Consider the following 14168-nt stretch of genomic DNA (forward strand, 5'->3'; position numbering starts at 1 on the left):
CTTGGAACCCCTAGGCAAACAATTTTTCTGATCATCTAATAACCTGTTACCTTTTATAATAACTGATTTGTTTTTTATTCATGTTAGTATCGGACTATTCAATAGCAACTTACTGGCTGACAGACAAGGTTGCAACAAATTTATATTTATTACAAGGGTTTTACTTACTGATAATGTGATGGATTCATATGACTTTCTATCCAGAGATTTGGCACGTCGTAATGCAGCACCACTTAATCTTGTAGGCTGGTCTGTCTGTGTGCCCTAAAGGTTAAAGCAATATTTTATTCAAAATTTTTTCAGTTTCCAAAATAACTTAATGGGATATGTAAACAGCAAATATATGTGATGATTAGCTGTTGTGTTTGTTCCATATGGCGTTTACAAACAAAAAGCACAATGCAGTAAATAACAGATAGCATTGTATGTGATTCAACTCTCGACTTGCAATGCCACTGAGAAGCTCAGACAGTGAACACTCCGCTCCAATTTGCTGGGGTTGTGGATTTAAAGCTTACTCTTGTTTATCTCTTGTCCAATATGCCCAAGATAAATGGGCTAGGGAGAGTTTGAGACATTTTGGAGCAATTAAAGTCCAAAATGGTTGAACTTGGCTGACTCCAACTTCCAATTTACTTGGATTGTTAGAAAAAAGCATAAATTGTAAATTATTATTTTTTTAGATTTTTAAACCTATTATTATTTAAACATTTATACCCATCAGTCTGCATTTAAATCAAGCATATTTCAACATAACTATATTCTATTATGTCATGTTAAAGGTTTAGAACCCAAATACCCAGCCCTGCACCAACAGCATGGACCAAGAAAAGCAGTGACATGGGCTTTACTTTACAATTGCACAAAGAAATAAAAATGTGGTTAGTTAGAAAATTAAAACAGCTTAAAGTGTTTTCAACAAATCAAGCTAAGCAGAATCAAAAACATTCGATGTACAATTTAGGAAAAAAAATAAAGAGATTGATGTTAACATCTATGATATAAAGTACCATCGACCTTAGGCTGTGCTTACAAGAATTGCTGGGCTTGTTAATTAGGCTGTGTTTGTGAATATATCTGCTGGAAAGAGGCTTATACATGAACCTAATTCTTACAATAACATACTCTTCAATATACACATGTTATTTTACATGTTTTTACCTGTTTGGTCTGTGTTGATCTCCTTGATATTGCACGACCCCTTGGTGTGGGAGTGGGAGATGTTATTGTTGAGGAATTACTGAGATCAGCTTGAGCTGGGGAGCTTGGGTCTACTTCATCCCCCTGTTGGGGTTCATTGTTCTCTTTGTTGTTTTGATCTGCCTGCTAGAGTTTAATTTTGTCGCTTTTACTCTCTTCTTTGCATAGGTTTAACTAATTGTAGGTTTCTTTATGTAAATATTATTCTTTAAATATTATTATTAAAGTTGGTGACAAAACAGTACAATTTTTTTAACAACACTTTGGTAGTTAAACAAAGCCAAAATCACAATGTTGGCTATGTTTTTGCAAAACCAACATCACAAAAATAAATGCCACACCAACGAAAAATTAGAATGCCACAAGTAAATCAAAAATTAAAAAAAATCTTTCATTTGCATGCTTAATTTTAGACAACAAAAACCATTATCTGTGTCATAGATATATTTGACACAATAAAATTAGTAGCAATAGTAACTCTCCTGTTTTTCAAGGTACAATGTATATTTTAAAATTCTCTTTTATAATATTTAAACAGTTTTTGGTTACTATTTAATACAGACAAAACAATAATAAAAAGCCTGTTACTTTTTACTTTCAGGTATCAGGCTAACAAAACTCTTCATACAAATTGTTTTGAGAACAAAATAGGTAACAAATGCTCAATGATTAACTACAACATATGTGACTACTACAGAACATTCCAATTTTATTACTAAGTTAACTAGGTTATCTACATACATTTGACATAATACTTTTGTAACATGCATCAAAAAATGTGTGATGTGTTTCAGTGAGACAAATGTTACCATGCATCTAAGTGGGGTTGGGGTTGTACATTACCTGCATGACCTCAAACTGTTCAATCACACGAGACCGACGTCGTTCCCGCCCGAAGATTCGATCAATCTCTTCACGACCAGGACTTCTGGCTCTTGATCGTCGTTCGATTTCCTTAGTTACGGAATCGAGGTTTTGGGATTTTTTTGATGCCGGGGGAAGAGATAGTGATAAGGGGCGAAGAAAAACAAAATTTGATACATGCTCAGACTTGGTGATATAATAAGAAAAATTACAAACAACAAACACAAATTAGTTTTTAGTTAAATAAAAATAATATTTACAAAAAAAAAAAAAAAGTTATGTAGAAATGGTTAGTGTAAGCCACAGTAAAAGTTATTTTTAAAGTTACAGATAAAATTGGGACAAAATTAGTAGAAAGGTACCAAAAAATGCCCCCCAAAAAACAAAACGTTACAGCACTCAAAGTGCAAGTGGCAAGAGTAAAAATTAGTGCATGGGAATTAGGTCAAAATGAGATTACACAAAAGGTGGTCAGTGGTCAGATGGTATAACAAGAGATTAGTGTGGATTAATATTGCAAGACAGTGGGTGGTTATGTAGATGGGGTGTACAAATATGTTGTTGCCATACCAAGACATTTAAGTTATTGTTGATACATTGTGTTAATTGTTAAATTGTTGTGATATATTAGTTAAAAAATGGAGGTTTATTGGTGCAGGGGAAATATGAGAATAACATTAATGCTTTTTAAATTTGTGGTAAATTCTTATATGTATACCAGTTTTGGTACACAACAAATAAATGATGTTACCAAATGGTCAAAATGACCTAAAACTAACATTTTTGCAAAATTACAAGATTAACCACTGAAACATGCAGGATAGCTACTTCTGTACAAAGACATGTGCTTTATATCTACTGAGTATAAAACACATACTTTAATACATAACAATCAGGTCATATCCAATTAGTCTCCAACACACACAAACATAGATTGTTGCAAATTAATCAATATTCGTTTACATTCTGCACCGGTCAGTCCTAATATTACCAGGAAAATCACAGACACAAAGAAGCATGCACAGCACAAACATGCGAGCAAGAGGTATGTGCAATTAGACTGGAGCTTTAAATTCCGCAATGCTACTAACCTTTTTCTGTTCCTTGTAATGGCGACTGGAGATCCGCTTTGCTTTTGGAACATCCGCCAAGTTTTGGAAATCCTTAAAATGTTTCTTTTTACCACTGTAAAAATTTAAAATTTAACAAAAAGTTAGGAACACTATGCACGGACTTGAAAAGTAGTTTAATCATAAACATTACTGCCAAGGTAGTGGTGTATCATGTTTGTAAACATGTACTGATGATGACAACAGAGATTGTCGAAACGTCTACACGATGTATTCCATATACACCACTACCTTGGCAGTAATGTTTATAACAAAAAGTTGTTTAAGCAAATGTAATATGTTAAACTTTATGAGGTGTTGTTGAACCTATGGCTTTACAGTTTAATAGCTAAACACAATGTCATTACATTTTAACAAATAATAAAGTAAAATGCCAAGCAACCAAGAAATGTTTGATTTAAGATATGTAGGTAACAACTTGCAAATATAAGGGAGGTAACAGGACTTGTTGATTCATTTTGGCTTAGAATAATGAATAAAAAAATGTTGTACTGACATTTTGCATTTTTAAAATTGTCGTATTTGCTCATGTAAACAATGTACTATGCTGCCAATTTCAATAGGTGTCGATGAGAGATTAGTATCTAAAAATGCACCTGTTTTGTGACTGGCTTCCATCTGTACTTTCACAATAACTCTGGTTACTATTGGTTGAATCCAATGAGCTTGTCGATATACTGATGTTACGCTGCAGTTTGTTGCTTGGCAGTGAAGATGAACTAGAATTATCTGGTTTCGATTTTCTGTCAAAGACATACAAGCACTTTTAAGTTTACACAGATGGCCACAAAATTGCATGAAAACCTCTTGCACCGTAACAACTACACCAGGTTAAAAATTTTTAGTGTCATAGGCTGTTATTACAATATTGATTTTTTTTTTGACACTTCATAACACAAAAATGAAAATGCAAGTTTAAGGGCTGAAGTTTTTTAATGTTTATTGTAAACAAATGATAACTTTTTAATCCAAAATACGCTTTAATGGTACCTGCAGTGAACACATGTCAACCAGCCAAAGTTTATGACTTTATATAACTCCTTACTTTTCGACCCCTTTTCATAAGAGTTCCATATCCATATACACTTACGTGGAATTGGTGTCACTGTCGGCCTTAGTGGACTTGCGGTCAGCAGCAAAATACGCCAGATCAAGTTTCGTCGGCGTTTCACTCGAGTCGGCCTGAAAACACGCAAACAAATAAATCACAGAACCTCGACACAGACTGTGGTCAGTGATAAAGGGGAGAGCATGTCTGCAAACAACATGATGCACTCTCTGCAAACACGTACAAACTCATTGATGGAACATGTATCATGTGTGGAGAAAATATTACCTTGTGTTGCGACTTGTCTGTAGTTCTTAATAATTGAATTGGTAAGTTTAGGGATAGAGGCTTGGTTAAGGTTAAAAAAGGACTAAACATATTCAAATGCAAAAATTTTTATTACTACAAAACAGTAAAATGAATTTTTAAGTCAAGTTTTGGATTACATCTTAAGATTTTGCACAATTTTTTCACAAAAAAAAGAACTAATTCCGAATGTTGCACCATGTACCAAAACATCATTTAAATACAGCTATCATATATATATATGTTTTCTACAAAGTTTGGTACTTAAGTGCAGTTGCCATTGTCATGAGTAGTTTATAACAACAGAAAAGCCTTAAAACCAACAACAATCTTAACTCCACCTACTTCACTGGGCTTGGAGTGATCCAAAACTGGTTTAAAATCCTTGTCATATTTCCGGTACGGCTTGTTGGAGTGGGGTGTTGGTGATTTGATTTGGTGGGATAAAAATCCACCTCTCTCTGATGAGGGACTTTTGATTCCGGAGCTCACAGAAGAGGAAGTTGAACTGTTACGTGAGCGAGATAGCCTAGGACTCTCAAGCGGAAGATTCTTTGCATGCGGCTCATCCGACTGATGAATAAATAAATTGTACGAGTATTTTTTTTATTTTACTGCCAGTCAACCCCAAAAGGGATTTTTTAAAAACAGCACATACACTTTCGAAGTTAGTGTTTTCTATTGAAACTGTTCCTAAAACGACCAAAAACATTTATATAGATTAAAATAAAATAAAAATTAAAATAAAATCACTAAAATTAAAATATTAGATGTGTTTTGTAGATCATTCTGATGATTGTTGGGCGCACTGGTACGCAAACAAAACTCAAAAAATAAAGCAAATCATATTGAAAAGAAATAGTAAACCCAAAAATGTTAAAACCTATCCAAAATGTGTGGCAACCAACATTTTGGTTTCATAACAAATATTTTTTGTGAAATATTTAGATTCCAACTTAATAAAAACAAAATATGTTAAAATATTTTGTTTCAACAAACCTTTGCAAGTGGTGATGGCATATTTGTGATTTTTGTACCAGTTGAGTGACTTTTTATTTTACCCAGTGGTGTATTGGGTGCAGAAAAGCTGGTTGTGACCGGTTTGTTGTTCTACAATGGAAAGAAAAGAAAACAATGCATGCAGAAATGAATAGCGAACAATATAAGGCAAGCACAATGAAATATGAAATCAAGTGGTTTTGATGGCCTTTGATGAAAATCTTTTAAGCACCTTTTTGAAACTAAAGGAAATTTTAACACAAATTTTTCCAGCAAAACAAAATCATGCAAGTAGATTTAATTGACCAAAAATTCATCCATAAACTACGCGTTTGAATGTCACCGGAAAAAAAATGTCAAACAAAAAAATTTTTTTTTAAATTTTATTCCTTTGGCAATTGAGTATATTTGCGTTAAAAAGCAAATAACCTATTTTTCTCAAATGCTACATTTTTATGAAAAGCTATTTTAACATTCTTAAACATGTGTTTAATTCTTGCAGAAACTGCAACAAAATATATATTTGTGGCAATGTACTAAAACATTTTTTCAACTTTAAAACAAAATCTCCAACAGTCAATTTGGTTTGCTGTTCAAAGTTAAATGGTATCACTGAAAAGTTAGTAACAAGAGACCAACAGACAGATGAGATGTGTAAAAATACACCTTAAAACATCTGCATGTTTGCTACACGTGGAGTATGAGGTGTCAGACTGTTTGCCATCGGAAGCAATTGAAAGCAACGGATTTCCTGAGTGTCTATTGGACCATGATCTTAAAATAACACTGTAATACTACAGACTTTACATTATTATCGATGCAACAGTAGCCAAAATTATTTACAAAAAATATTTAGATTTAAAAATTCAGTTTTGACTGCAATGTAGCATTTTTTGTGACACATTATGTATTGAACCTGCATTATACAAATATGCTTCAAAGATTTTTTAATTAATTAGCTAAGATCAGGACTTTTTACCATGTTTGTTCCACTGCTCACTAACAACAATTTTACAAATTCGTGAATAGATTATTTTTGTGTGAAAAAGAAACTGTATGTACTAATCATATTTGACCCCATATTCATATTTACAGGCACAGAAATTATAAAATGACGTAACATTTAGTATCCTGAAGGTCACCATGTAACGGAGCTGAGTTCAGTTACCTAATCAGGTGTGAAATAATCCAACACCAGGCATTTCTAATTGGAGCATTGTGTCGCGTACCACCGCTGTTAATTAATGCCTTGACAACTTTGACGAGTAGAAAAGGTAGCGCACAAGCCAGTCATGGTTAAATGCACAACAAAAGATGGTTTGCGGAGTTGTGTGGGCAAAACAATGGCAAGGAATTGAATAATGTTTGCAACAATTAAAGGTTGAATGCACAACTAGCCAAGCAATTATGATGAGCTGTACATAAAAAATAAAATGCAGCATGTACTAAAGCACTAAAATCACTTTTTGACATTTTGCATGCACCTGATGAATAAAATAAAAATAAAAAAAATCTACCAAATTCAACGCACCAGCAAAATTTGCCCAATTAAAATCAGTGTCTAAATATCATGTCGTTTTCGCACACAATAAAATCTTTGCATTCAAAATTTTAAGTATAACATGATTATGACAAAATCTTTTTCCACCGAAGTGAGTTATATACATGTGAGAAAAATAAATTTTATTTACAGCAAATAAAGTTGCAATTTAGTTTTTTTTTTTGTGAAACACAACCTATTATATGTTTCATTTAAAGCTTGGCTGAAGGGTTTGACCTGTATGGTGTGAATGTTAAATAAACAATTTGTCACAGCAGCACTAGTAAAACAAGCTCTTTCCTACACAAACATTAACTTGTAGATCGTTCACTGTCAGGTAACGTGCTGTTTCACTGCCTAAAATGGCTGGGTAATGATGCTGTAATGATAAGGTGAGTAGATAATGATGTATAACAGGTAGATGAAGACTATGCACCACTGTACTCATATATGGTTGTGAGAATAATAACAACTTGAAGAGTGCATGCTTTATTGCTGGTGTTGAAACTAAGTTTTGGCTTTCTCTTGTACGCTTGCAAGCATCAGTTTAAAATTGTGTTTTAAACTGTGAATAGTTTGTTTATGACATGACTTGTAACAACAACTGACCCAAATGATGTAAAAAGAATTGCAAACCAATACCCTACATGTTTGTGCAAAACAAAAGTCACATTGCAACATGGTCAAATATAACACATTTCAGGTGTGAAACAAATTTTAACAGACATAGGTTTATTGGGCACTGTTTATTTATTGTGTTAAGTGGTCCACCATATGACCACATAACGACATAAGAAAGGAAATGTTACTACAGTTAACCTGCATGATTAAACGCCCTTAGGCAAATTTGGCACGGAGTGATGAGTTTTTTGGAAACAAAACACCTCATTTGTTTCAGTAATTGTGGAATTAAGACGGCACCATACCACCATGCAAAACTACACATGCAAATGTAATCTGTGACACACAATTTTAATAAGATACTGACCTGTTGCACATTTTGTGGCATGCTTTTGCGTTTTCGTTTTTTAATTCTCATCTCTTCTTTGATGGTGTCAGGATAAACAACAAGCGTGTCATGCCATCTGAATAAACAATGCATATACATAAAATTGCACAGGTTATCAACAACTAAAAGAAATTTTGGAATGGTTTAGACCAGGGCTCCTTAACCTGTGCAACTTCCCCACCCCAGAGTGTTTTGTAAAATAAGGTTGTTGTCATGTACCTGGCCATATGATATTTTAAAAAATTGTGCAGAAGCAGGCTACAAGATTTGAGATACCCTGTTTATTGTACAGTGTCTAGTTTTACAGTGTCTTGCCTTAAGCTTATAAAATATGCAGAACAATGCTGCAACATCAAACAGAGGCTAAAGATACTGTATATTTATTTACCCCATGATATCTTCTTTATTCTCTCCTCTCATAAAAAATCTTTCTGGTGATTGCATCAAAATGCACAGCGAGTGTTTCTGGTTGGTCATTTCATCAGCGTAAATTACATCTGAACTTGTGTTCATATCGATTGTGCCTTGTGCCACTGTTGTGGGCTAAAAGAGGTAATGAAAAGCTTATTAGCAGGCAACTAAACTGACATATAAATACATATTTTTTGATGATACCATTCTACCAATAATCAAATGCAAAACTTGGTTTTAACAAAGTAAGTACATCTCTAGTCCAAAAAATCAGTAAAAGTTTTTAGAATAATTTTAACTTTAATGGTGCGTCAAGTTTGTAAGTAGGTATTGTTCTCGATGCTGGATGCCGCTATGTGATAATTTCATTTTGTTTATTGTATGTTGTCAACCACTCTGATAATATCTTTTCTCTGGTGCAAGTTCAAGGTTTAACAAAAACTTACATTATCATCCAGGGCATATCGGAGCGCTCCATGTTCGAACAACACAAACCACCTACGTTGCCATTTCTGCGAATAAATTATGTATTTGTGAATTCATGTATATATATGTAAGAACAATAAGTTGTAAGCTTTTACAGTAAAGCAATCCAAGCATGACATGTGCTTTGCACAAATGCAAATTTCCAAAAAAAACTGTTTCAATGGGAATAAAAACAAGAACATGCAACCCACCCGATTTTTATGCATTGGGTTGGTAAAGTCGGTTCCCAATGGAGCGAGTAGCAGCCATCCACAATATACAGGCTTTGCCTTGCTTAAATCTTTATCGGACTGCAGATGTGTTTCTCGAGGTCGAAAACAGTTTTGGCACTTGTTTTTGTTGAAAATGTTTGGAGCAAAGTTTTTGCATGGGTTATCTTTCAAATTCTGCATCTTGCTTTTTTGCTTCAACCACTTGAAATTTAGCAGGCTTTTCCGTGAAACCTATTCTTTTGTTAGCTACTTTCCATTAACATTTATTACTTCCAAGTTGCTACCCCTACCAAACTGCATCACCCAACATTAGTAATCATCCTAAAAAGCAATAGTCGGAAATCGGAATTCATAATAAACACTGCTGTAACAATGTTTGGGACTTAAGGTTACATTGAGCATGAACCTTAGTTTTTGAAACCTTTGACAAAACTAATTGAGTAGCCCTGATTTAGATGTTTAACATCCTTTCTTCTTGGGTGTAATATGCATTTTTTTGAAATTACCAATTTGAAGACATACATAGACACAATCATATGTAGAAATACTTCAAGCACAAGCTACGGTTAATTTGTAATTTAAGGTACAGCTGGCAATGCTTTTATTTCTTATTTTACACTGATTCTAGTTTGTGCAAAGCAATTGAAAAAATACTATAACTGACAAAATGGCATACTACAATAACATTTGTTTCCGACTTTTCGGTATTACGATTTTACTTTCATTTTTGCTCAACAGCAAATAATTTAACATTCAAGGTACAAACTTGCGGATGCATTTAATTCAAAAGGCTGGTTTAGATACTTCGCTGTACTTTCCAAATTCTGTGAATCAAGACTTTCAAACCAATCAACGATTCAATATGCAAACACAAGCGTAATGTTAAAGCAAGACATACACCCGTCTTTTGGCATTTTGCCAAAGCCAGGCAAGGTATTCTTATGACGTAACAGTAGCACCTTTCAGACAAGCAGCGTCAAAGTCGCATGCGCCGGAAATGGTGAGTGAAGCGATTTCCCACAAACGAACCGATCCCTTTTCTCAACAAATCTGTTTTTCGGCTTGTTTATTGCTCAATACCGCCAGTAGTGTTCGGAAAGTCACCGCATGGGTGCGACGTTGATGTAAAATCTCGATTCGGTTGGACGAAATATAAGCGACACAACAAGTTTCTCCAACAAATTACAAAAACGTATTGTTTTGTGTAGCTTTCCCCAAATAGAACAAAAATAATATCGCCTATGTAACTCGGGAAACGAAATATTTGCTTAGTATTTTGTACGGTGGAAAAATGCAAAACTTTCAAAAAACTAATTCAACAGCGTTTAATTTCGAAGTTAATGTAAGGTTTACTCTAATTTCTGCGATATTTTAGGGATTATGCATACGGCAAACCTGTTTTAGTAGGCTAAATTGGTTGCAAATAGACAAATAGGCTAAATTGGTTGCATCACAATCTAACGATTTGAAAGATTCTATTAGTTACGCCAGCCCGCAACTCATATCACTTGTTTTGGCAGTCAAAGGCCCAATTCTTTTCTACGAAATCATATTCCGGCCAGATTTTTTCAACGACGCCTAAAATAGCCACTACTTGGGTAAATCTTTCATAATCATTTTTTCTTGTTTTGACACCAAATAAAGTCAACTTACTCCTACCAGTAATTTTTGTTGTTGTTGTTGTATAAAAAAAATGTATGTAGGATGTGCAGCGTATGTTGCCCTGATTCAATCTTGTACGCGGCATGTTTACACTCCATGAGACCTGCACGTTTATTGCGTTGGCATCTTCCTTCCCGTTGAAGGACGCTGACGAAGTTACAAACGTCAAAGGTAGAGTGATCCGCACCCCGTTTATGTACCGATAATCAATATGACCTTTCGACGCTATAGTTAAATCCTGTTGCATCACATAACGAACGTATTATTCACCAACCTGTAGTTGCAGCGTATAAGTTAATTTCACGAAAAAATGTGCTCAATTTTACCCAACTTTAGACTTGATTTGGCTAGTTGGACTTTTTGTCCCAGATTTTTTTGTAATGAAGGTAATTTAGAACCGAATGCTGCGGTCAATAGTGCTGACTACTAACGAACTGAAAAAACTGACATAAAGGGATGGTATTAAATTGATATTGTTTCAAGGCATTGTTCGGAACTATGCATTATATGACAGAGAAAACACCCATGCATTTGATAAATTAAAGAAAAAAAATACCAAACAGATTTTTAAGACGATACCGTGACGTTGTAATGGCAAATTGCATAGAAAATAGTGGCTACAATACTAAAAGTTCAAAAAGTTGGCCGCTACTAAGAATCGTGTTGACGTTATTTACAGTTATAGCACGAATGCTCGGATCGGTTTTGTGTAATGACGACGCATATAAGTTGCAATGTCGGTTTCTTTAATTTATCCGTAAAGTATATCAAATTTACCCTTTTTACCCAGGGAGAAAATATCTAGTAAAACCATTTGATGTGTTAATTCCATAATAAGACAGGTTTAAATTGAGGTCTTAAAAAGACATATAGTAAAACTCCGATTTGTTCAAAGAAAAACAACATTTTATCAATGGGGCACTAATAACTATAGGACTAGGTTAGATCAAATATTGCGTTTGTTTGCCCGATTTAAACGTAAGTACCAAACTTAGGACATTGGCACGAGTTAAACGGGGAGGTGAGCATTTTCTTATAAGAAGCAAAAGTGCAAATAATGTACAAAATATGAACAAACAATACAATGTCACTGACCACAATACCAATACGCCGAAATCCAACATCGTGCGCGGTATGCTGCGTTAACCACGCTATTAAGACCTGAGCTAATATCGAAACCACAAGGGCAATAGTTGAACGTATCATAATAGTTTTAATCTTTTGATGCAATGCGGCTCTCCGACTGAAACTGGTCGATACTGAACGCTGCTTCGGTTTCGATGGCCGCCATTCAACCTTTGCGTGTGTCGGTGTTGGTACATCACAGTTTGAGATATCTTGAACTTGTGTCGTTACCGATGATACGCTCTGCACCGAGCGTCTAGATTTGCTGCGGTAACGGCGCGAAACTGTCATCAGGACAGCGTGTCGCAACCTCATACGCAGAGGATAAACAAAAAGCCCAACAAGAATCATTTGCCCGACTGTGCATGTGATGGTTATCACCACAACAGCAAATATATGCTCGGGTTTTTCGAACACATGTGTATGCGCACATCCAAAATCACTTCGGGTAAAGGACGGCAACCATGTGTGTACAATAGTGCCCACGATTCCAGGTAACAGTACTAGAATGATCGAATACTTGCTAAGGCAACCCAGTGCCTTTCCATAGGACACGGCGAGCATTTTGTTGTTGTAGAAAACACGCTGACGTAGCCAGAAAACCATAAAGGATGCAAAAAACGCAAGATTAAACAGATTGTAAGAGATATCGGACACAACCTCGCATAAAACCTTTGTAGAGGAGTGGTTTTGTGAAATTTTAAGCTCCACGATCGTAAATACAAGCCGCAATTCACATAAGACAGAACACACTACAACCGTTGCGAAAATCACTCCATGGTTGAGTTTGTCCAAGTTGTTTTTCTCGGACGCGCAACTTTGTCTCCTGTGCTGTATAATCCCGTAATGGGTGAGCGAAACGACGATCCACGAGTTCGCGATAAGAAGCACATAAGTCGCCACCAGAGGCAGTACATACAACGCGTGATCCATGTGGGGTGGTTGCGCAACGGTGGTTGTTACGTTGGTGAAGTTGCCTTCCGATGTGTTGGTAATGTTCAACATCGTTACCGGTCACTTCCGGTCCAAACTGATTTCAATTGACACAAAAAGTTTTTTATACAATTTTTCACAGGTATATTATCTCTTACTGCTCAAATAAAGACGTACAAATTTATTCAGTAATACAAATAGGTAAAAACTAATTGAATTAAATTGAAAAATTGGAGTCCTCTAAAAGCCTATAGAGCAGGGGATGCACAACCTTTTCGATTTGACTCATCACATCAAAGGTCAATTTAGGTTTTTATTTCACCAACTGCCGCCAGTGTACTCATGGTTTTTATTTACAAGCCACAGTTGATAACAAATGAGATATGTTTCACAATAATCCACGTTGTGCCTAAAAATCCGTTTTACTTTCTAATTTTTTGTATTTGAAGAAGGATTTAACAAAATGATTTGCTGATTACGCTCAGCTGTTTATACTGTTACCACATATATATATTGTTATGCTTTGTTTTACCTATTTATGTTGCCTTGTTCGCACACAATGAACTTACAAAAGTTTGACGGGCGACAAATTGATTTGTAAAATCCTTTTACAGTCTCCCAAAAATCATTTTCTGTTTCAGAAACCAAATGCCCAAATGAGTTATAAAATTTATAATCAATGTACAGACGCCAATACATACATATTATTGTCAAGCGCAAAGGTCGTATAATCTGTGTACGCGGCCGCAGGTTGTGCACCCCATAGTACTGTGTCAAAACACACAGAATCGAGACATATCGCGACAGTTGACTAAGCCTACCTATCTCTGGTCAACAAGCAAAACTATTCGACAGGTATGGGCGCTAAATGTTTCAAAACCATTTTAAATAATTGTCATTGAGGCTGGTTATATACTCAACATGCAGAACAAAACAGTTTCTTGGCGAACAAGTCTCAATTAAGCCTGCTAAGTCCGTTAGACTTACTTCATCCAAAAAGACGTAAATTAAAAAATCAGATTTGAAATCAGTTTGTAAGGGTCAACAATCAATATAGGTCAAAAAACGAAACAAAATATTGCTCGCCTGGTCTAACGAGGTTATAGAAATACAGCTTTACATAAGCCTATTAAAATCGCTTCCAAACTCGTAGAAAGATCAACTTCCACACGCAATTTTTTGCACTATTGTACGCTCATTCGTGTCAAACTTGCATCGAGCACAAAGAATAAACTGTATTTGA

At 35.0% G+C, this 14168-nt stretch overlaps 2 protein-coding genes across 6 annotated transcripts in view; both read right to left on the minus strand.

Annotated features, from left to right (window-relative positions):
• LOC145209372 (uncharacterized) overlaps positions 1-9546 on the minus strand; it is a 27280-nt gene extending 17734 nt beyond the window's left edge. The window contains exons 1-12 of one of the 5 annotated variants that reach the window (XM_080079649.1): positions 9185-9546; positions 8954-9019; positions 8485-8639; positions 8076-8172; positions 5548-5658; positions 4894-5121; positions 4285-4376; positions 3791-3937; positions 3156-3249; positions 2044-2154; positions 1162-1323; positions 169-264 (exon numbers count right to left, since the gene is read on the minus strand). In XM_080079649.1, the coding sequence (XP_079935775.1) occupies positions 169-264; positions 1162-1323; positions 2044-2154; positions 3156-3249; positions 3791-3937; positions 4285-4376; positions 4894-5121; positions 5548-5658; positions 8076-8172; positions 8485-8639; positions 8954-9019; positions 9185-9385 (1560 nt within the window). In that variant the 5' untranslated portion in view covers positions 9386-9546. Of the gene's footprint in view, positions 1-168; positions 265-1161; positions 1327-2043; positions 2155-3155; positions 3250-3790; positions 3938-4284; positions 4377-4893; positions 5122-5547; positions 5659-8075; positions 8173-8484; positions 8640-8953; positions 9020-9184 lie in introns of all 5 variants that reach the window. The other 4 variants (XM_080079648.1, XM_080079651.1, XM_080079652.1 and 1 more) reach the window with 4 other exon arrangements.
• A 2293-nt stretch (positions 9547-11839) lies between these two features.
• LOC145209301 (uncharacterized) lies at positions 11840-13052 on the minus strand. The gene has a single exon (XM_080079572.1). The coding sequence runs from the start codon at positions 12995-12997 to the stop codon at positions 11840-11842; it is 1158 nt and encodes a 385-aa protein (XP_079935698.1). The 5' UTR covers positions 12998-13052.
• Positions 13053-14168: the final 1116 nt, after the last annotated feature.

The sequence above is a fragment of the Phallusia mammillata genome, chromosome 1 (genome assembly GCF_965637545.1).
Source record: "Phallusia mammillata chromosome 1, kaPhaMamm4.hap1.1, whole genome shotgun sequence".
Classification (NCBI taxonomy): domain Eukaryota; kingdom Metazoa; phylum Chordata; class Ascidiacea; order Phlebobranchia; family Ascidiidae; genus Phallusia; species Phallusia mammillata.